Below are 22657 nucleotides of genomic sequence, written 5' to 3' on the forward strand. Positions count from 1 at the left end.
ACAGAGAATTTGTGAACATTAAAGTTCAATCAGGAAAAAGGATAGGGATTATCCAGTCGCAGTACATTTTAATGACCTAAAGCATGACATTTCTACATTTCTAGAGAAAGTTAAGATATCAGACAGGGAAGGTGATATAAATAATACATTATAAATAATATAATGTTTTGGGATTTTAACCCTCCAGACATTATTTCCTGGTCTTAATGATATATATGTTATGTTGTAAACGTGACCATGAATTATGCCCCCATTTCAGATTACTGTGACATTTTTCTTGCGCTGTACCCAACAATTTATGAAAACTTGTTTGGTAGGTTGATGTCCTCATTGTGGTTTTACAGACGTGTTTAAAACGTTTTATGTACACACTTTATTCTAATATTTGTGAAATGCACATTGTTATACTTGGTAGCACTTATTTGTTTTCTCTCGACTCCAACCCCATTCGATGCGTGGAACGGATGTGGGTGGGGCTATGTTTCCTTAACGGTGCTAATTTCAAAATACTCACAAAAGTGTGCGTGTGTGTGATGCTTATATATGCTGTCTAGTCCATGCATTTGTTACAAACCACAAGCTATTTGCAGATGGGTGTGTTGCAATGAGAACACCAGCAGCTGACTTGTCTATCCTTTGCGCTTGGGAAGAGCTGGCACCTCTTCCTCTTCTGGCCCTGACTGCTCTGAGTGGTGGTGGCATGGTTCTCTTTTATCACCCTACATCTTTCCATTGCCTCAGTTCTTCTGTGGAGATGGGGGAACCTTCCAGAAGGACAACCATCTCTGCAGCACTCCAACAATCAGACCTTTATGGTAGAGTGGCCAGGCGAAAGCCACTCCTCAGTAAAAGGCACATGCCAGCCTGCTTGGAGTTTGCCAAAAAGGCACCTAAAGGACTCTCAGACCAGGAGAAACAAGATTATCTGGTCTGATGAAACCAAGATCACTTTGGACAGAATGCCAAGCATCACACCTGGAGGAAAGCTGCAGTTGCTGGGGAAGAACCTTCCCCTACAGTTTTCTAGGAAAAGGTTCCTCACATACTAGAAGGCTGCCAGGTGGTCTGTTGCCTCTCTGAACAATCTGGTCCTCTTGTCATCAAGCCTCAGGTAGCGACGGATATCCTCATATCTCCCGACCGACGTGGTGGCTTTATTCATTGGATTCTGCAGTGGATTCAAAAATAGCTCTCGTGTGGGAATCATCCCACCTGTTCTCCACGCCGGCAAGGAGGGTTAAACCAATAAAGGCCTTTAGTTCCTCTTTGTCTCTCCACTCTGTCCCTTTTGCCGTCGCTCTTCTCCGTCCTTCTAAATATGTACACTTTAGGACCTCCTCAAAGATGCTGTCACTAATGAACAGCTCCCAGGCAACTTTTGGTGACACAGCTGTTGACCCTGGCACAGACCCTGGGCAGCTCCTCAGGATGTTATGGCTTCTGGTCCTTCCTTTAATGTGTGTTTGTCTGTGGGTGGGTGGGAGGGGGGTGGGGGGTCACTCCAGTAAGACCCCATTTTACTCAGTCTGTTTGACTGGTCTTCACTCTCCTGGTTTTCCTCCCCATCTGTAGAATCCTCTAGGACAGCTAGACTACCAGGGGCATCCACAACTCCAACTTGACCCACAGGCACCATAGTCTGTGTCATCTGAATTGGATACCTCAATTTCTGAGTCAGAGGCACAAATGGCTTCCTCATCAAGCATCTGTTAAACCATTTTTGTTGTATATCTGTCAACATTCTTATGAGCCTCCTTCTGAAACTCCTTATACTCAATGAGTTAAAAAAGGAGTAATGAAAATGGTGATTAATGAACATTAAAAGCAAGATATTTAATACATGTGTAATTAATTACTTTGATTTTATTGTTGTAGCAAAAAGAAAGGTCAGTTTGACGAGTGCAATGCAGTGAATACGTTTGGTAATACATTCAGGTCATATTTGACCCACATATGAAAACTTGGGGTAGTGATGCAAAAACTATTTTTACTTAAAAAATAAGAAAATAAAAAACAAAACTAGGATGTTAGAACATTAAAGACACATTATTTAAGGAATTCCTCTATTCTATATTATATATATATAGATGCTGACATTTTTGTTTTGGGGGGGGGTCAATACAGCAAAAAAAACATTAGGCCGGGTCATGTTGACATTAGGCCGGGTCATGTTGACATTAGGCAGGGAATTTTGAAGAAATCTATAAAGCAGAAGGACATGGTAATGCAGGTCTTATTATATCCACTAGGGAGAAGTTTTGTCACATCGTTCATTATGTCGAAACACACTACATAGTGTACACACTGTACTCTCTCTCTCTCTCTCTCTCTCTCTCTCTCTCTCTCTCTCACTCACTCACTCACTCTCACTCACTCACTCACACACACGCACGCACGCACGCACACACACACGGATCCCCCACAATAGCATCGGTGCAGTGGCCGACATGCAGCAGCGAGACAGCCTCAGAGGGAAACCCACTCTTGACTGGTGTTCACATTTATTCATTTTTTGCGTTTTTTCTCCTCCAGCCTGGCTGACACACACTGTCTGGAGCACAAGCTGCATTACTAGGTTGAGAGAACAGCAGACATGAAGAAAAAAAGGCTGCCTAAAGACAAGGATCCCACCTGGTGCCACGCCAGAGAGACAACTATATTTATCTCTTCCATACTGTTTGCCAGGGACAAGAATTCGGCCTTGGCATTTTATCCACACCAGCCCCGACTACTGCTCGCACCGCCAACTCACCCCAGACTGGTGCCCAGACCCTGTCAGCCACTGCCCAGACCCTGTCACAGACCTCAATCTACACCAGGATTGAGCCTGTGTGAGCCTTATGTCTGACATTCAGCATCCACTCTGAGTTAGACTTAGACACAGGCAGTAGGGCTGACATAACTTTGGCAGCACAGTACAGGGTTTCTCAACCATTTATGTACCAGTGACTGATGAGACATGGTCCTCCTCCTCTTTTTTAACAAGCTCATATTTAAAACAAATACAATATGTAAAAACCCCGCTGGGGCTGTCAAATCCACAAGCACCTCCTGGCATTATACCTAAAGCGGACATTGCCATTGGCTGTCGCATGAAAAGAAATCCCATGTTTCGAACACTGGAATCTGAGATGTTAATCTACAACTCGAATAAGCTGATTCATTCTTTTGTTGAATAATTTTTTATTTGAGCGTCATTATTTATATATAGCCTAAACTTTCTCGTTCTGAACTTCAAATGTGAGGGGGAGGGGTGTGGCTTTGCGAAAATAATCAAGAGCAGTTGCTCCCCGATTTGACAGCTACAGCGCAGTTACACCTCCGACACCGCCAACCCATCAGCTATGCGGCCATCGCCAGTTAACACTTTATCTGATTGAATCTATATACATATGAGATGAGTAATGTAGGCTATGTAAACATTACATAAAGTGGCATTGTTTAAAGTGACTAGTGATATGTTTCTTGCATAATAATTTGCAATTATTAAAGTGGCAAGAGATTTGAGTCAGTATGTTAGCAGTAGCTACTCAATGTTAGTGATGGCTGTTTAACAGTCTGATGGCCTTGAGATAGAAGCTGTTTTCAGTCTCTTGGTCCCAGCTTTGATGCACCTGTACTGACCTCGCCTTCTAGATGATAGCGGGGTGAACAGGCAGTGGCTCGGGTGGTTGTTATCCTTGATGATCTTTTTGGCCTTCCTGTGACATCGGGTGGTGTAGGTGTCTTGGAGGGCAGGTAGTTTGCCCCCGGTAATGCGTCGTGCAGACCTCACTACCCTCTGGAGAGCCTTACGGTTGTGGGCGGAGCAGTTACCGTACCAGGCGGTACAGCCCGACAGGATGCTCTCGATTGTGCATCTATAAAACTTTGTGAGTGTTTTCGATGACAAGCAAAATTTCTTCAGCCTCCTGAAGGCTGTTGCGCCTTCTTCACCACGCTGTCTGTGTGGGTGGACCATTTCAGTTTTTCCGTGATGTGTACACTGAGGAACTTAAAACTTAAACTTAAAACTTAACTTAAAACTTTCCACCTTCTCCACTACTGTCCCGTCAATGTAGATAGGGGGGGTGCTCCCTCTGCTGTTTCCTGAAGTCCACGATCATCTCCTTTGTTTTGTTGACGTTGAATATTTTCCTGACACCATACTCCGAGGGCCCTCACCTCCTCCCTGTAGGCCGTCTTGTCGTTGTTGGTAGTCAAGCCTACCGCTGTAGTATCGTCTGCAAACTTGATGATTGAGTTGGAGGCGTGCGTGGCTACGCAGTCATGGGTGAACAGGGAGTACAGAAGAGGGCTGAGAGCGCACCCTTGTGGAGCCCCAGTGTTGAGGATCAGCGGGGTGGAGATGTTGCTTCCTACCCTCAAATCAAATCAAATTTATTTATATAGCCCTTCGTACATCAGCTGATATCTCAAAGTGCTGTACAGAAACCCAGCCTAAAACCCCAAACAGCAAACAATGCAGGTGTAAAAGCACGGGGGCGGCCCGTCAGAAAGTCCAGAACCCATTTGCACAGTTTGCGGTCGAGACCCAGGGTTTTGAGTTTAATGACAAGTTTGGAGGGTACTATGATGTTAAATGCTGAGCTTTAATCGATGAACAACATTCTTATATAGGTATTCCTCTTGTCCAGATGGGTTAGAGCAGTGTGCAGTGTGATTGCGATTGCGTCATCTGTGGACCTATTGGGGCAGTAAGCAAATTGGAGTGGGTCTAGGGTGTCAGGTAGGGTGGAGGTGATATGGTCCTTGACTAGTCTCTGAAAGCACTTTATGATGACGGAAGTGAGTGCTACGGGGCGATAGTCATTTAGCTCAGTTACCTTAGCTTTCGAGGGAACAGGAACAATGGTGGCCCTCTTGAAGCATGTGGGTACAGCAGACTGGGCTAGCGATTGATTGAATATGTCTGTAAACACACCAGTTGGTGGCACCAGCCCATAATTTGGTCAGACCCAAATCACAAGTCATTCTCTTATAAAGTAATTCATAGTGCTTTATGAAGAAGTATAATATATAGACTACTGAGGAATTCAATAAATAAGTGGTTTCATCTAACACATCCAAGCAGGAAGGCATGATTCAAGATATTTTGATGTGCAACATACTCCAATGATTGCCATATATTTTGGGTTCACAATTAGACTATAGTTGCTATATTTTACTGTCAAAATAGGACTCCAGAATGTACTGATTTATTTTTGTTCAGTAGAGATGAATTACTTACCTTTTTCTGTATGTACAGTGCATTCCGAAAGTTTTCAGACCCCTTCACTTTTTCCACATTTTGTTATGGTACAGCCTTCTTCTAAAATGAATGAAATTATATGTTTTTTCTTATCAATCTACACACAGTACCCCATAATGACAAAGTGAAAACCGTCTTTTAGGATTGTTTGCAAAATACCTTACATACATACAATTGTTCAGACCCATTACTATGAGACTCGAAATTGAGCTCAGATGCATCCTGTTTCCATTGGTCATTCTTAAGATATTTCTACAACTTGATTAGAGTCCACCTGTGGTAAATTCAATTGATTGGGCATGATTTGGAAAGGTACACACCGTACCAGGCGGTGATACAGCCCGACAGGATGCTCTCGATTGTGCATCTGTAAAAGTTTGTGAGTGTTTTCGATGACAAGCAAAATTTCTTCAGCCTCCTGAAGGCTGTTGCGCCTTCTTCACCACGCTGTCTGTGTGGGTGGGCCATTTCAGTTTTTCCGTGATGTGTACGCCGAGGAACTTAAAACTTTCCACCTTCTCCACTACTGTCCCGTCAATGTGGTAAGGTCCCCAAATTGACAGTGCATGTCAGAGCAAAAACCAAGCCATAAGGTCAAAGGAATTGTCCGTTGACCTCGAGACAGGACTGTGTTGAAGCACAGATCTGCGGAAGGGTACCTAATAATGTCTGCAGCATTGAAGGTCCCTAAGAAAACAGTTGCCCCATCATTCGTAAATGGAAGAAGTTTGGAACCACCAAAACTCTTCCTAGAGCTGGCTGCCCTTCCAAACTGGGCAATCGAGGGAGAAGGGCCTTGGTCAGGGAGGTGACCAAGAACCCGATGGTCACTCTCCACAAAGGATCTCTGGAGCTCTGTCATATGGGAGAACTTTTCACAAGGGCAACCATCTCTGCAGCACTCCACCAATCAGGCCATTATGGTAGAGTGGCCAGACGGAATCCACTCTGCAGTAAAAAGGCACATGACAGCCGCTTGGAGTTTACCAAAAGGCACCTAAAGGACTCTCAGACCATGTGAAACAAGAGTCTCTGGTCTGATGAAACCAAGATGGGACTCTTTGGCCTGAAAGCCAAGCATCATGTCTTGAGGACATCTGGCACCATCCCTACGGTGAAACATGGTGGTGGCGGCGTCATGCTGTGGGGATGTTTTTCAGAGGCAGGGATTGGGAGACTAGTGATGATCGAGGGAAAGATGAACGGAGCGAAGTACAGAGAGATCCTTAATGAAAACCTGCTCCAAAGTGCTCAGTAAACTCAAACTGGGGCGAATGTTCAACTTCCAACAGGAGAAAGAAGCTAAGCACAGAGCCAAGACAATGCAGGAGTGGTTTCGGGACAAGTCTCTGAATATCCTTGAGAGGCCCAGCCAGAGCCCGGACTTGAACCCAATCTAACAGCTCTGGAGAGGCCTGAAAATAGCTGTGCATCAACGCTCCCCATCCAACCTGACAGAGCTTGAGGTGATCTGCAGAGAATAATGGGACAATCTCCTAAGGCCAGTAGGTGGCACTCTTTTCTCCGGTCTAAAATTATCCCAGCGCAGTTTATTGTGGACATTTTCCTGTGTGGAGTATTGTCTTTCAGATGGGACGTTGAACGGGTTTCCTGACTCTCTGAGGTCACTAAAGATCCCATGGCACTTATTGTAAGAGTAGCGGTGTTAACCCTGGTGTCCTCGCTAAATTCCCAATCTGGCCTTCATGCCATCTAATCATCCCCGGTTTCCAATTGTCTTATTCGTCCCCCCTCCTCTCCCCTGTAACTATTCCCCAGGTTGTAGCTGTAAATGAGAATCTGTTCTCAGTCAAATTACCTGGTAAAATAAGGTTTAAATAAAACAAGATGATGTGCACTAACTAATATCATAGGCTAATTAATTTGGGTTTCAACACCTGAAGAACTAGAAACACACACTTCATTGCTATCACTAAATATAATACCCACTGCTAGTAGCCATGTATTCATCCAACAATAAATTGAATGTCCTAAAAGAAATGTTGCAATCATTAGCTACTACCCATGAGCTCCATATCTCAAATGTCTTTGTTGTAAAAATAGATGCTATTGAGATGAATATTGAGAGTTGAGAAATACATAATTATAACCTACAGAAAACTGACCCTTCTCCCTTCGACACGGGGACGAAGCTTGTTGTATGTTTCGAACATATTGTTTCTCTCTCGAGCGCATGGGGGAGAGGAGAGTGGCTCATTATTTAAAAACATATTTTTGTGTGTGTCAATTTAGATGGGAAATCAATTGTTTGGTACCCACAAGGATAGTAAACCAAATGTGTGTGTGTGTGTGTGTGTGTGTGTGTGTGTGTGTGTGTGTGTGTGTGTGTGTGTGTGTGTGTGTGTGTGTGTGTGTGTGTGTGTGTGTGTGTGTGTGTGTACGTGATTATACATGAGTGTGTGTATGTGTGAGCCTGGCTACAGGTGTGTGGGACCTGTCACCCAGCAGCACACAGTAAAACTAGCTGTGTCTGGCTCAGAAGCTAACCAGGGCTGACAAGGGACAGGGGGGCAAGGCATCAGGGCTGACACACACACCAGGGGTGGAGACACCATGCAGCTTTAATGAGCTGCCTTTAAAAACCATCACACTCCTCCTGCAGTCAGAGGCCTGACGAGGCATACTGAACACTGACGAGACACAGACCAGTCAGGGAAAGTTGGGCAGAGATGGAAAATGTCAACTGCAGCCTGGTCTGGTGTCTATATAGATAGACGTGTACACACAGAGGCTCAGCCAAAATATAACAAACTTCACTTCAGAACATTTTTTCCTATTGCCTTGAACTCTCCTTTCCCAAGCATGCAAAATACATAAGATTATTGAGTACTGCATTCCATGCTGGCACTCTAGCACAATGACAGAAAGAAATGTACTGCTTTTGAGTAGTGGTGTTGAGGACAATCAGAGAGCTGTGACAATGTGTTCTTGAGGGGTTGAGAGAAAGAGCATATGTGTCCTCTCCATCACCAGCCCTGAGGCAAAGCAAACTTCCACGCTGACAACCTCTGTGACTCCAGTTTCTCTTTAGCTCTCTTAAGGCTCCGTATTGCAGCTGCAAACCCTGTCTGTGTCTGAAAATGTTACTAGCTTTCATATATTCATATGAAGATGAGGATTTAAGGTTCTCCGGGCCTCCTCCTCCAATAAGTTTTAAGAGGAATTAAGGAAACAAGGATTGGAACACGTTACTATCAAATCAAATTGTATTTGTCACACGCGCCGAATACAACAGGTATTACAACCTTACAGTGAAATGCTTACTTACAAGCCCTTAAACCAACAATGCAGTTTTAAGAAAAATACCTGAAAAAAAGAAAGAAATACAAGTAACCAGTAATTAAAGAGCAGGAGTAAAATAACAATAGCGAGGCTATATACAGGGGGTACCGGTACAGAGTCATGTGTGGGGGCACCGGTTAGTCGAGGTAATTGAGGTAATATGTACATGTAGGTAGAGTTATTAAAGTGACTATGCTTAGATAATAACAGAGAGTAGCAGCAGCGTAAAAGAGTGTGTGTTCGGTACAAAAATTCTGGGTAGCCATTTTATTAGATGTTCAGAAGTCTTATGGCTTGAGGATAGAAGCTGTTTAGCAGCCTATTGGTCCTAGACTTGGCGCTCCGGTACTGCTTGCCGTGCGGTAGCAGAGAGAACAGTCTATGACTAGAGTGGCTGGAGTCAATGAATAGCATTCTCACAAAAGTGTTCATTCTGTCCAGTTGTGAAATGGCAGTGTGGAGTGCAATAGTAATTGTATCATCTGGGGATCTGTTGGGGCGGTATGCAAATTGGAGTGGGTCTAGGGTTTCTGGGATAATGGTGTTGATGTGAGCCATGACCAGCCTTTCAAAGCACTTCATGGCTACAGACGCGAGTGCTACGGGCCAGTAGTCATTTATGCAGGTTACCTTAGTGTTCTTGGGCACAGGGACTATGGTGGTATGCTTGAAACATGTTGCTATTACAGACTCAGACAGGGAGAGGTTGAAAATGTCAGTGAAGACACCTGCCATTTGTTCAGCACATGCTCGGAGTACACATCCTGGTAAGCCCTGCGGCCTTGTGAATGTTGACCTGTTTAAAGGTCTTACTCTCATCTGCTGCGAAGAGCGGGATCACACAGTCATCCGGAACAGCTGATGCTCTCATGCATGTTTCGGTGTTACTTGCCCTGAGCAAGCATAGACGTTATTAAGCCCATCTGGTAGGCTCATGTCACTGGGCAGCTATTGGCTGTGCTTCCCTTTGTAGTCTGTAATAGTTTGCAAATCCTGCCACATATGACGAGCATCGGAGCCGGTGTAGTACAATTGGATCTTAGTCCTGTATTGATGCTTTTCCTGTTTGGTGGTTCGTCGGAGGGCATAGCGTGATTTCTTATAAACTTCCGAGTTAGAGTCCCGCTCCTTGAGAGCGGCAGCTCTACCCTTTAGCTCAGTGAGGATGTTGCCTGTAATCCATGGCTTCTGGTTATGGTATGTACGTACAGTCACTGTGGGGACGACGTCATCGATGCACTTATTGATGAAGCCAGTGACTGAGGTGGTGTACTCCTCAATGCCACCGGATGAATCCCGGAACATATTTCAGTCTATGGTAGCAAAACAGGCTAGCTATCATATGCTTGCATTAGTGAAGAGGATTTAAAGTCCCTTCGCCGGGCCTCCTCCTCCAATGAGCATTGAAAGTAATTGAGGAAACAATGATTGAGGAAGCAAGTAAGAATTTGACAGCTCTCTCCATCCCCCCTCCCCTCTCCCTTGTTCCATTTTCCTCAAGACACTCTTCTCTCTCCCTCTTTCCCTTCCTCCCCCCTCCCTCCTTCCCTGCCTTTCACACCTTCTCCTCTGAAGTTGTTTTCAACCCCTTCAAATATATTATTGTCTAGCCACTCTGTAAATCTGCACTCCTTCTTATTTAATTGAATTATATTGGTGCTAACCTTCCTTTAGTCACGCTTCTGTCTATTTTCTCTCTAAGTAAGAAAAGCTCCATTAAATCATTTTTTTCCACATTTCTTCTTTTTTCTGTTCATTGAGAAAGGTGCAAGTGAGTCTTCTCTCTCTATCCATCTCTCTTCTCCACTCTACTTAATGGATGTCCTCCGTAAACACATTTTCAATTATTCTACATTTTGGAGATTCCTCCTTCTATTTCAGCCATATCAGATCTCAAGCATGTTGCTCTCTCTTGGAGATCATAGCCTTTGAGAACAGAGACTTTGCTTAACCTACAATTGGACTCTTTAGGCCTATTTTACGATGGCTGACAGACAGTGTAGCTGAAGGTCGACTTATTCTCATGGCCGTAACTCCATATGTTTTTGTCAGTCTGGGTCTCAAATTACTGTTGAGAGTAAGAATAGTAGAATACACAAAGTGCAATTTCAAAACTTAGTTGTGCATCAGCAGTTTTCCTCTAGTTATACTGTATGTCAATCACTTACAGTCACTCAATTAGCCCATGCCAGTTAACAAGATTGGCAAATTAGTCTTGTTAGTCTAGGGCACGAGCCCAGGGGCCCTGACCTCCCGGGAGCCAGCATTGACTTTGCTAGTCACTCTCACTCAGATATCATATTAACATGGCATAAGTTATGCCAAAATATGTAGAATTGTAAGAAATTAGCTGTACAATTTGAAAACAAATTTGTTTACTTTCTATTGATAAAATACTTTTCCAGTTAACATATCCTTCTGTACATATTACATCATAATTATACATTATAATATAATGTGTTATCCTGGTTTTAGCAGATATCCATAGACTTCAAGTCACTGTGCTTACTGCCAGTTTGCATTGGCTCACAAAAACTACCTTTAACTTCTGTAAAAAAAGGTTTCCGAAACGGTTTTCGGCTGTCCCCATGGGAGAACCCTTTTTGGTTCCAGGTAGAACCCTTTTTGGTTCCATGTAGAACCTTCTGTGGAACAAGTTCTACCTAGAACTATGGGACAGCCAAATAACCCTTTTAGGTTCTAGATAGCACCTTTATAGATAGCACACATAGATGGACTATAATTTGGTAGGTCAGCATTTTGTAGATTCTTGTTATCTCTGAGAGGAACAACTAGCAATCCCCCCCATTAGCAATTACTCATTAGCAGCCTACTTCCCATGTGACCATAGGCTATTGTATTGCTCGGATAATTGTTAGGGAAACGTAATTAAACGCAGAACATTTTAGCTTTCTCAGCCTTTGCACACTTCCCTTGAATGCTATGCATGACATGAATCATGGAAAGGTTTCCCGCCTCTAAGAAGTCACGACGTGGGTTCATGGGCACAGCTGAGCGCACAGCGCAGCAGTAACAAATAGCCGTGTACTGTAGCAGGCTGTGTGTGTGTGTGTTGTGAGGAGATGATATGCTTCGACGCCTGTGCCTGCGTTTGACGGCTCATATTCCAATTTAAGCCGACAAGAATAGGTTACCAATTCCCCTGTGCCCCTCTTTATATTTACAGTCGTGTTAATTTCTTCAACAACTAGATAACGGGGAGCGGAGAGGCAACAACCATCGGTATTGAATGTTAGTAAGCAGGCTCCAGTCCATTGGGCTTTGACGCGGATTCTCGGGCTGCGCTGCATTGCTCGCGAGTACTGTAATCGCAGCTGAGATATGGACGCTGTTCTGTGAAGCATGCTGCACTGACAAATGTTCTCCTCCCGGACAACAAAATCTGAAGTGGTAAGAAAGCTCTTATGTTTGCCAGCCTTATATTTACATCTGATGATAGAATGAATGCATATGTCCTTTATACATAAGAAGCAAAAGTTTCATAGAGGAGTACCATTATATTGCATTGAGAAATATTGAATCTTGTTGTCTGAAACATTGTATTGCTTTATTGTTCGGGACCTTTTCATTTTTCATTGTCATGATGGAATATTGAGGTGCAGCTTACATAATCATGTCTCAGGGGGATATGATATGCTTTTGTAAACTACATATCAATATTCATAATTAATCAGTTATATAGGGTATCCATAAAACACTTCCAAATTTAGGACAGTGGCCTAATGAATTCATAATTGTCTACTGTATGTGCCAAAGGAATGAACCTTTGGCACATACAGTATACTATTATGAATGCATCAATTTAGCCTGACTGTTGAGAGAGTAATGGCTTATAAATGTAGGCCTACCTCTGTGTACATTAGTATTTGATTATGTACATTCATATTTTGCCATATCAACATTTGATTTATAAAGTTCCCACATTTTGAATAGTTTAATGCATTAGAACTTTGTCTGCGGGCGATTTTGTGTGATGTCTGGCAGTCCGGCTGAAAGGAGCTTTAATTGAGAACGGATTCAGACCAACTCATTCACATGCATAACAGACGATTAGAGATACTTTAGCCAAAGTTGGTAACTTACACGGCTATTAAAAAACCCTCATTTGAGTAGAGGGTCCATGCATCATGTACTAGGAACAAGCTGAGTATTTGTTTTTTAAGCTGAGTATTTGTTTTTTTTTCTCTCACAGTATTCCTACAATAACACTTCCAGGGGGTTTTCTGACTGTGTAAACCCTGCTCGCAGCGGCAAGCCCCGTGAGACAAGTTCTTCTATTGCACAAAGGTTAACCATGTGAACGTCAAACCAATGACTGGAGAGTATCCATCACTGCACTGAGGAGGAGGGAGGAGGAGGAGGAGGGAGGAATCAATAGAGGATAACAGCACGAGGCCTCTTCCTTCGCTCGATAATTGCAAGTTCCCCCATATCACTTACTGGGAGGATAGTCTAATCTAATGCATTCAAATGTTATTCTTGTGGTCAGACAGTGAGTGCACATTGTACACCAGGCCCTGTGGTTCGGCTGTATTTTTGCTATACTTTAACAGTTTATACAGTGGGAAATAAGTATCTTATTGCAGGACTCATAAGTAACTGAGAGAGTTAGTCAATTGGGACCAGCACATTGGTGGCATGGCAGAGTTGCTACATTTATATTCAATACTCTCTTGGCCTATGTAATACTAAGTCGTTAGTATTATACTAAAAAAACGGATGTAACTGAGTAAATGAACTACTGAGTCTACTCTCGGTCATACACATACACACAGTCGCACACTGTAGTACAAACACTATAGTACAGTCACACAGTATATCAATCCATTCCATTTAGATAGTGGGGTTCTGTATCGTTTGGCATTAGTGCTTGTCAAGTTAATGGTGCTATGTTGAGCCGCTCGTCATTTTCTTTATTAGGTTGTACCCCTCTCTTCCTTACGCATTCAGCAGAACCCTAATAAAACAGACTTCTTCTGATCAACTCAGACAGGGAAACTTACTGTATCCCGATGACATGCTGTGACAGGTACCACTAATGCGGTTGTTATATGGTCCACTCGGGCCTCCCAGACACTCGGCCATCCCTCACCCTGACTCTGAGAAGACGGTGTGCGAGACACAATCCTTCTTATTGAGCCGTGCTGCCTTTGTAATGTGAATTTAAGAGCCGCTCTTAGATTATGTCATTTGTAAACCAGCCTAAATGGAGTCTGTCTGGCCCAGATAGAGCTCATTTCCCAGAAGCTGAACGAACAGTACATTATGTTACAGTACATTATGTTACAGTACATTATGTTACAGTACATTATGCCCGTATGCAACAGGCCAATCTGATGGGATGGGAGCCAGGTTGGATATAAAGATGCCAGTTACTGTTTTATGTCTTTTCAGTTATCATTCTTTTCTTTGACTCAGCTGGTTTTGTAAATTGGTGAATACTTTAGGAAGAATGTATGTTTCCATTTTAACGTGCAAGATTTACAATTCCATTTAACCAACATACGACGAATAAGAGCTCTCTTAAGGTTGTTAGACCTTTTAGGTCAGGGTTTTCCAAACTTTATATCCCGCCAGATCGGCCTGTTGTGTACAGGCATAATGTACGGTAGCTGTTCTCATCAAGCTTTGATTATTTGAATTCGGCTGTGCAGGGCAAAAATCTAAACATGCACCCAGGGAGTCCTCAGGACCGAGTTTGTGGAACCCCGCTCTAGGCTACAGTGGTGTTGCGGTGCAACTGTGAGCATCCCGTCCAACTCATACACTTTCTCTGGGGTTTTGTGTCAGTGGAGAAACACATTCTATGTGGCCTTTAGAGAAGATTAGTAAGATGATACTGGACTGTGGCATTTACTGCGCCTCAGCCTGCCTCAGACAGCGCTGCTCCAGAGTCTATTACCTGAGTCGGGCAGAGTACTGATGGGCCCGGAAACATTACATTGATTGACCCAAAATGTACTTCCACTAAATGGCCCAAAGATTACCTACTTACCGTTGCAGATATACCCTACATCCAAATAGACTTAGGCCTAGATTCAATTAGTTCCAGCATTAGGGCTCTATTACAGCGTGATTGAAATGTTCCCGTGTTAGCGGAGACTGCATTCACGGTCAATGTGCATATGTCGGCTCAATCGGAAATTACCTTTACTTTTCTATCGCAACAATCTGGAACGCCGCAGCGGTACTGATTGAATAGAGCCCTTAACTCGCGATAACCGACAACCGCATAGCAGTTTTATTGCTTTTATTTAGGCGATGCTGGAGGTGTAACTGCGTTGGGGCTGTCGAATCGGTGAGCGGCTGCCCTTGTCGTCATTGTCACGAAACAAACACCTGTTCTTAAATCCTACGTGTTAGACGTTCCGAACGAGAAAGTGTAGGCTATATAGAAATGACACTCATTCAATGACTTCGACTACATAAAAGATAATACTGCTATGCAGTTGTCGGTTATCGCGGGTTAAGGCGCGTCTGATTGAATCTAGCCCGTAGCCTACATCCAAACATGGTTGGTGCTGTACAGTAGGTGCTAGAGGCCCAGAGATATTCACTCTGGATCCATTAGAGACTGACAGCACTTTGCCATCTGAAATAAGCATGACCATATATCTTTTGAGCGTCAATCTCTCTAGTTCCACTGAATCAGAGCAGGATTATGGTAATGCCAAGTCATTCCACGGCAACGTTGAAGTAGGACAAGAGAGAGAAAAAACATGCCAATCAATGAGAGTTCCATCTTCCATCACAGCACTGGCAGGAAGCACCTTATCTGTAATCTGTATGCATGGATGACGCCTTCGCTGATCTCCATCCCACTCCTCCTCTACACTACAGCTGTGTTTTGTCATTTTCTGTTCGTCAGGACACAAGTGCCAATTCATTACAATTAGCCCAGTCAAGATCAAAGTGGGCCAAAAATAACACCTGGCACTTGTATGGCTATTAGGATTGCTTACACAGAGATGGTTCTGTGTTGCTTCTGCCACACTGATATTAGTGTCATTTGCAATCACTTGTTGTCCTCGTTCCTTTTCTCCATTATTTTCTCTCTGACATTTTTCCTCATTGTCTCTCAGGCTGGCTGGTTGGTGAACCTGTGACCTATGCAGGGTTGTCTTGGCTAATGGTCCAGGGGCTGTGTTCTTCTAGGAGGGTATGCCTGTATCCCACCATGCCGCTGCTGTCAGAATGGCTGCTGTGCCACTCCTTGGTGGCATGCCTGCTGCTGCATAGTCTGGTACTCAGCTCCACCACCGCGGGCCTCCACGGGGCGAACACCGGCTGCTCCGAGAGCTGCTACTGCTCCGAGTCTGCAGATGGCGGGAGGGTGGTGCGCTGCAGCAACATGCGCCTGGCGGAGGTGCCGCATAACCTGCCTAACGACACCCGCCGACTTTACCTGGACGGTAACCTCCTCACCACCATCCCCGCCGACGCCTTTGCGGGGCTTCCTTTACTCAACGAGCTGGACCTCTCCCACAATGAGCTAACTCAGATGGAGCCGGGGGCCTTCCGGGGTCTGGTCCCCTCTCTCAGGAGCCTGGACCTGTCCTCTAACAGACTGACCACCCTGGAGCCAGAGGTCCTGGGGGGCCTGAGGGCCCAGGCCAACCTCACCCACAACCCCTGGCACTGTGACTGCCGCCTCCAGGTGGCTATGCCCCGGCTGGACCTGGAACCGGCCTCACTGGCTGGCGTGGTATGTCACACTTCGGAGCCCAAGGATGTCGGCGTAGATACAGGGGTGCCCTTCGTCATGGTGGCTGCCGACCTGGACCTGTGCGCAGGGCTCAAGAGGACCACGGACGTGGCCATGCTGGTGACCATGTTCGGCTGGTTCGCCATGGTCATCTCCTACCTGGTGTATTACGTCAGGCACAACCAGGAAGACGCACGGAGACACCTGGAGTACCTCAAGTCCCTTCCCAGCAAACTGGACAGACCAGAGGAGTCCTCTACACTGAGCACAGTGGTGTGAGAAGTAAAATACCAGACCTGGGTCAAATGCGTTTTGTCAAGTACTTTCATATTCTGAAAATGAGCATGATTGAGCTTGATTGTTGTGCAAGGAGGTCGCGTTTGCACTTTTGGGACGATTCTATTGTAGTCGGTAAGCTAAATCAAGCGAACCTGTAGTATTTAAAGTATTTGACATATATTTACCTAAGTCAGGTGGCGACAAAGGAAATAACAGCCAAACACCTCAAAAGGATCAAAAAAGGAAATGCCCAAACTTGGAAATAGACCGGGATACTAGTGTACTGTACAAGTTTTCAACCTGTTCATCACCAGTAATCCATTGGAAACACAATACCTCACGGTAACATTTCATTCAAACAAATTCATACTCTTTGATAAATTAAGGCCATTAAATTAGACTTTTTTTTTCACATAGCTGTTTGTTGAATGAAGTAGGGAATTATTTTACACATACATTTGTGAATATTCTACATGTGCAAGTCAGTCTCAGTCTTTGTAAGATACTCTGTATTTGAAAATGATTTAATTCCAACAAGGTTTTGAACGATTGTCAAATGCATAACTATTTCACAATGGACTGCCGAGAGCACCGTTTTGTTGTTATTCAGGAATGCATGACGTCATCAAATGTCCGCATAATGGTGATAATACTGTGCTTGGCAGTATAACAGAGACTGCATTGTTCTTCCAGCAGCTGCACTCATTGAATGTTGGATCTTTATTTGCTGGATGAGAAGCCCCATGTAATTGTCAAACATTTTACCATTATGAATAATTGACAGACCGTAGTGCACGATGGCAAAACTAGTTTAGAAATATGAATTGCACAACTTCAATCAGTGGGTCCAAAAAGTTATTTTTTTAAGAAAAAGTTCACTGTCTGAAGTCTTATTTCAATTTCCTCCAAGCCTCATGAATTCCTTTGATCTCACTAACACGTATGTCTTTTAGAATTATTAATCTGCTTTAGGGACAGACTGCACTAAATATGGCTTCTGACACACACACAGACACACACACACACACACACGCACACACAAACACACACACACACGACTAATGGCCACATAGCACACAGTAAAACTTCACACCCTCAGGCTGTAAGAAAAATGATGGATTTGACCCTTGCTCAACGTTTGGAAACTGGGCCTGCCAATGGGATCACCCCTGGCCACATTATGTCGTAGGATGGGAACAAATACAGAATGGTGTTTTCCTGTCCTACTGGAACTATTAAAACCCTGCCCCTTGACCCTGGTACAGTATCTAGCCACAGTCTGTCTGCTTCCTGTCTGTCTTAGGTGCTCACTTGTGGAGGATGGGAACCTCTCTCTCCCTTGCGTTTATCTGTCACCCTGAGCTCTTAATGACCATGGGAACAGACACACCACCAATCTGATGCTGAACCCTGAAGGTCCCTCTCACGCACGAACACACGCACACAAATAAATATAGTTTACATAATTATACACTATAGCCTGTTCAATCTTTAAAATGTCAGTCATGAGTCTTACCAGACTCGGATACATTACCCTCATTAGCATGTGTTTATTTGCATGGACAAATGAACTCACTCATATTACCATACATCCTGTAATAGGAGAATGTTTGTACATGGGTGCTATTTAAGCAATATACCAGGGATAAGGGCTGTCCTTAGGCACGACACAGCCCTTAGCCTTGGTATATTGGCCATATATCACAAACTCCCGAGGAGCCTTATTGCTATTATAAACTGGTTACCAAAGTAATTAAAGCAGTAAAAATAAATGTTTTGTCATACCCGTGGTGTACGGTCTGATATACCACGGCTTTCAGCCAATCAGCATTCAGGGCTCAAACCACCCAGTTTTTAAGAGTGCTAAACATTATCATATTGGTAGTCTGACCTCGCCTCGTAGCTGAACATCAACTCTCTCACTCTCTCTCCTGGATGTAAGGCAGGCTTGATAGGTGACATTCAAACAGTGTCCAGGTGTCTGAGGACAACCCTGTCAACACTGTCACTGAAACCACAGTCATTGCTCTGCTCCTCAGTTACACCCTGTATTAAGTGAGAAGGCTTTCTCTCAGGAGAAGGAAACGCAAATGTCTTATCTTCATTTTTAAATGCCGTGTCCTCTGGGAAATTAAGACATTTCCTGACTGCTTTTGATTGTAAAGTGTAAAGTGGCTTATTGTCTTGTATTTAGACCTACTGTAGTCAATTGGAAGGTATTGTTGTTTAATAAGAACTGAGGACTCATTTGCATTGTGTTAGTCGAATAGCTCATACTCCTGAAAAGTAGAAGATGGGTATAGGAACACACACACACACACACACACACACTGCTTCTGAGCTCATATCCAACACTTTCAGAGTTACTAAACTCTCTCCTCCCCAGCTGGTTAATTGCAGGTGAAGGGAACAAGTCCTCTCAGTCCATCTCTCTGAATGAGCTTTGTTGTTTCACTGATTACTTCTGCAATGCAACACTCGCTCCATTGTTTACAAAAGGAAGATAATACGCAGCAGAGAGAATAACGCTTTGGTTTGCAGCTCCTGATTAGATCTCATAACTTTTGTTCTCTGTCTCGCTCATTTCCTAAATTGCTTTGTGTTCTGTTTGCTTGATTTCACCTCTGTAATCAAGTCCACTAATTGCTTCTAATTTCAATCTCCAGCTGTGTATGATATTATGCGGCATCGAAGGTTTTAAAAAATATATATCATTCTCTGAAAGGAACTGTCTCTCTGTGGGAGTTGTAAAGGGGCTCCACGCTTGGTGCAGCATTATCTTATTTCTTCAGATGCATTCCTAAAGCCCCTGGTTAGCCCACTGACTAGCTAGCAGCATGAACACCTGCATCCAGTCAGTGTGGTGCAGTCAGTGGGGCTGCTAACCTGTGTGTGTGCGTGTGTGCGTGCGTACGTGCGTGCGTTTACGCTCTCTCCATTGGTGTTCTGAGAGGCACTGATTCTCTATGTGCTGTTGTCTGAGATGAACTGTTTGTGTGTATTATCTCAGAGTTTGTACATCGTAGGCTTTCGTGAATGGCTGTGTATTTGTGTTAATGCCTTTGATGGAACTTGTATTTGGTGGTGTTTGTATTGGGAGATTACATGTCAAAATACAGCTTGTTCTTTATTTATGATGTGAGCTTCAAGGAATGAGTGTGTGTGGTTTAAACTGAAAGTGTGTGTGCGTGCGTGCGTGCGTGCGTGCGTGTGTGTGTGTGTGTGTGTGTGTGTGTGTGTGTGTGTGTGTGTGTGTGTGTGTGTGTGTGTGTGTGTGTGTGTGCGTGTATGGTGGGTGTGTATGTGTGTCTGTGGGCGTGCGTACCCACCCTCTAAATGGGTAACCTTGCCTGGGGCAGTGTCACCACTGGGAGCTTGGCTGACCGCAGAAGCCAAATCATATCCTGCCACAGCCTCCTGCAGAACAAAACCCACTCCAGCTGGTAAGCGAGCCCACTTTGTCCCCACATCACTAATGCCATGCTTTAGCCTAGATTGATGTTATACTTACATTGTTCCCTAGCCAACGAAGAAGGAACAAGTCTTGAAAACGGAATCAAGGGTAACACCCAGCCTTGGCTAAGGCCTCCCATTATCTTTTCTGTCCACCTACAATTACTGAATGGATGAGCGCTCTGACCTCATCTCTCTCTCTCTCTCTCAGCCTTGCATTTAGACTGAATGTTGTATTTACTGCATGGTAGAACTGCAGACTCAAGGCTACAGCTCCCAGGTTGGTATAATGACAGGTCTGTGTAATAATGAGCTTGGTCCACACTTCCCACACACTGTGGTAGCTGCTGTTCTAGTCTGTGGCATTCCATCCTCTTTGATAGATACATGTAAAATAGCTAATCTAATCAGAATGGCCAGTGTAGTGTAGGGCTAGCCAGCCACTTAGCAATTCAGATCTAATTTTGCCTGAAGCAGCTGAATATCCTCAAATTGGTAGTAATTTAATTTTGGTTCCGCAAATGATTACAAAATAATAATTTGCGTACTTGCAGCGTTAGGTTTTTGTGAAAGTGGCAGGATTAGTAATAGCAAAGGAAGGATTACCTTTCTTGTCAAAGGTATGGGAAGGGGAATAGAATGAAGGCTGTCACTCACTGCAATTTCCAAGTGAAAAGCACGAGTTGACACACACAAACACAAATGTTTGTGAAGGGGCTGACTAACCATGAGTAAGCAGTAAAAAAATATATATATATATATATATATTTATAGAAAGAAAGAAAGTTGCACACTATATGCTCCCAACAATTGAATGGGTTAACCTAACCTACTGTGAAGGCCTCTCCCCGCTCTGTCTACTGGGTGTTGCTGTGCTTACTTCCTGCAGTAGATTGGTGGGCGGAGCTGGGAGGGTCAGTCAGTGCTGATGGGGCACACCTGTGACAGCTCAGCTGTGACATAAAACCACTGTTTTCCTTATTCAGCTAGAGAGATTCCTCTCTCCATGCATGCCTTTGGTTGTTTAGTTGTGGTTTCAGCAGTTGACTCCTAATTTATATCTGTCATGCCTCATCTGATTATTATTGTGAGTGTTTACTTTATTTATGGAATAAATTCATTTTGTTATTCCTTAACCCAGTGTGTGGTTTCCCATTGTTTGTTACAATCTCGAGCCAGGTTGTAACACTACCTACCTCATTGCAAGAAAACACCACATCAGTGTTATTGTATTAAGAATTGGCAGTGGGTGCCTACCACAATATTAAAACCATGTTCCATTAATGCTGCATGTATCGTACTTGTTATTCTTGCCAAAATCATGTCAAATGTGCACGTGTGGACTGACAATGTATTAATGCGTTGCTATTGTTCTCTTCATAGAGTTTACAGTTGATCCAAATGTCACGTTTGTAGAGGGGAGAGCATTTCCCCATCAGGTAATGAGACACAGGCCATTCCGGATAGGGTGTCACACATCAATCCAATCTAACGGAGCATGCTCTGTCTCCACCAACTCCCTGCTTCTCTGGCCTGCTCTGGATCAGGCGTATATCAGGTGTCCGGATGGGCTACTGCAAGGTGGTCCTGCCTGTGTAGAATGACGACTTGAATGATAACTGTATGTGCACTTGATTGTGCTGTATTATACAATGGGTGGGTCTAATCCTGAATGCTGATTGGTTAAAACCGCATTCCAGACGGTGTCTTTTTAAGCAATAAGGCCCGAGGGGTGTGGTATGTGGGAAATATACCACGGCTCAGGGCTGTTCTTAAGCACTATGCAACGCAGAGTGCCTGGATACAGCCCTTAGCCGTGGTATATTGGCCATATACCACAAACCTCCAAGGTGCCTTATTGCTATTATAAACTGCTTACCAACATAATTAGAGCAGTAAAAAGGAATGTTTGTCATACCCGTGGTAGACAGTCTGATATACCAATCAGCATTCAGGGCTCAAACCACCCAGTTTATAAGCAATCCACTATCCATAAAAATGATGCTCATTCATGATTTCGACTGGCTGAGAAATGCTGTCTGTCTAATCCCAACTCCCAACTGGTTTATTACTATGTGACAGTTTGAGATCAAATTTTTATATTGAAACAATGTTGTAAATGTCGTAGAGACAAACAGCAAGGTTTATACAAATCAGCTTCAATTTGAAGTGATTGTGTTAGCTGTGTTGTTGGCTAGCTCATCTGAACAACAGTGTCCTGACGAGAGAGCACATTTTCAAAGCCAGGCGAAGTCGCGCATCATTAGCTCATTGTTATGGATGTATCCAAATAAATGTCATTAGAAAACAGCTTAAACAAATGCAAAAGAAGCTACTGTTGTTATTCTGGCTGGACTTTTTGACGTGACTGTAAATTAGCCGTAGTTGGCTAGCTAGCTAGCAAGGGATAAGAACGTTGCCAGCCTGAATGGCAATGGACCATTTAGAATGAACGACTGGGTCGTGTCCATAGATACAGAACAAAAAGAATGACTGGATTGTGTCTATAGAACAAAGGACCAGGCGGTTTGGAAAGCAGCACTAGTTCTGTGTCGGGACTATATCTTGTGGAAGGGTGCAATAGTAAGAATAAATTAATCAAAAATAACGTTTTTTTTGCTTCAAGTCTCAAATCAAATTGTATT

At 43.8% G+C, this 22657-nt stretch overlaps 1 protein-coding gene across 1 annotated transcript; it reads left to right on the top strand.

Annotated features, from left to right (window-relative positions):
* Positions 1–15648: 15648 nt before the first annotated feature.
* On the top strand, positions 15649–21142 carry LOC115110157 (leucine-rich repeat-containing protein 3B-like). Its single transcript, XM_065010038.1, has one exon. It carries the CDS (start codon positions 15705–15707, stop codon positions 16557–16559), a length of 855 nt encoding a protein of 284 aa, XP_064866110.1. The 5' UTR covers positions 15649–15704; the 3' UTR covers positions 16560–21142.
* Positions 21143–22657: the final 1515 nt, after the last annotated feature.

This window comes from Oncorhynchus nerka, linkage group LG26 (genome assembly GCF_034236695.1).
Source record: "Oncorhynchus nerka isolate Pitt River linkage group LG26, Oner_Uvic_2.0, whole genome shotgun sequence".
Lineage (NCBI taxonomy): Eukaryota > Metazoa > Chordata > Actinopteri > Salmoniformes > Salmonidae > Oncorhynchus > Oncorhynchus nerka.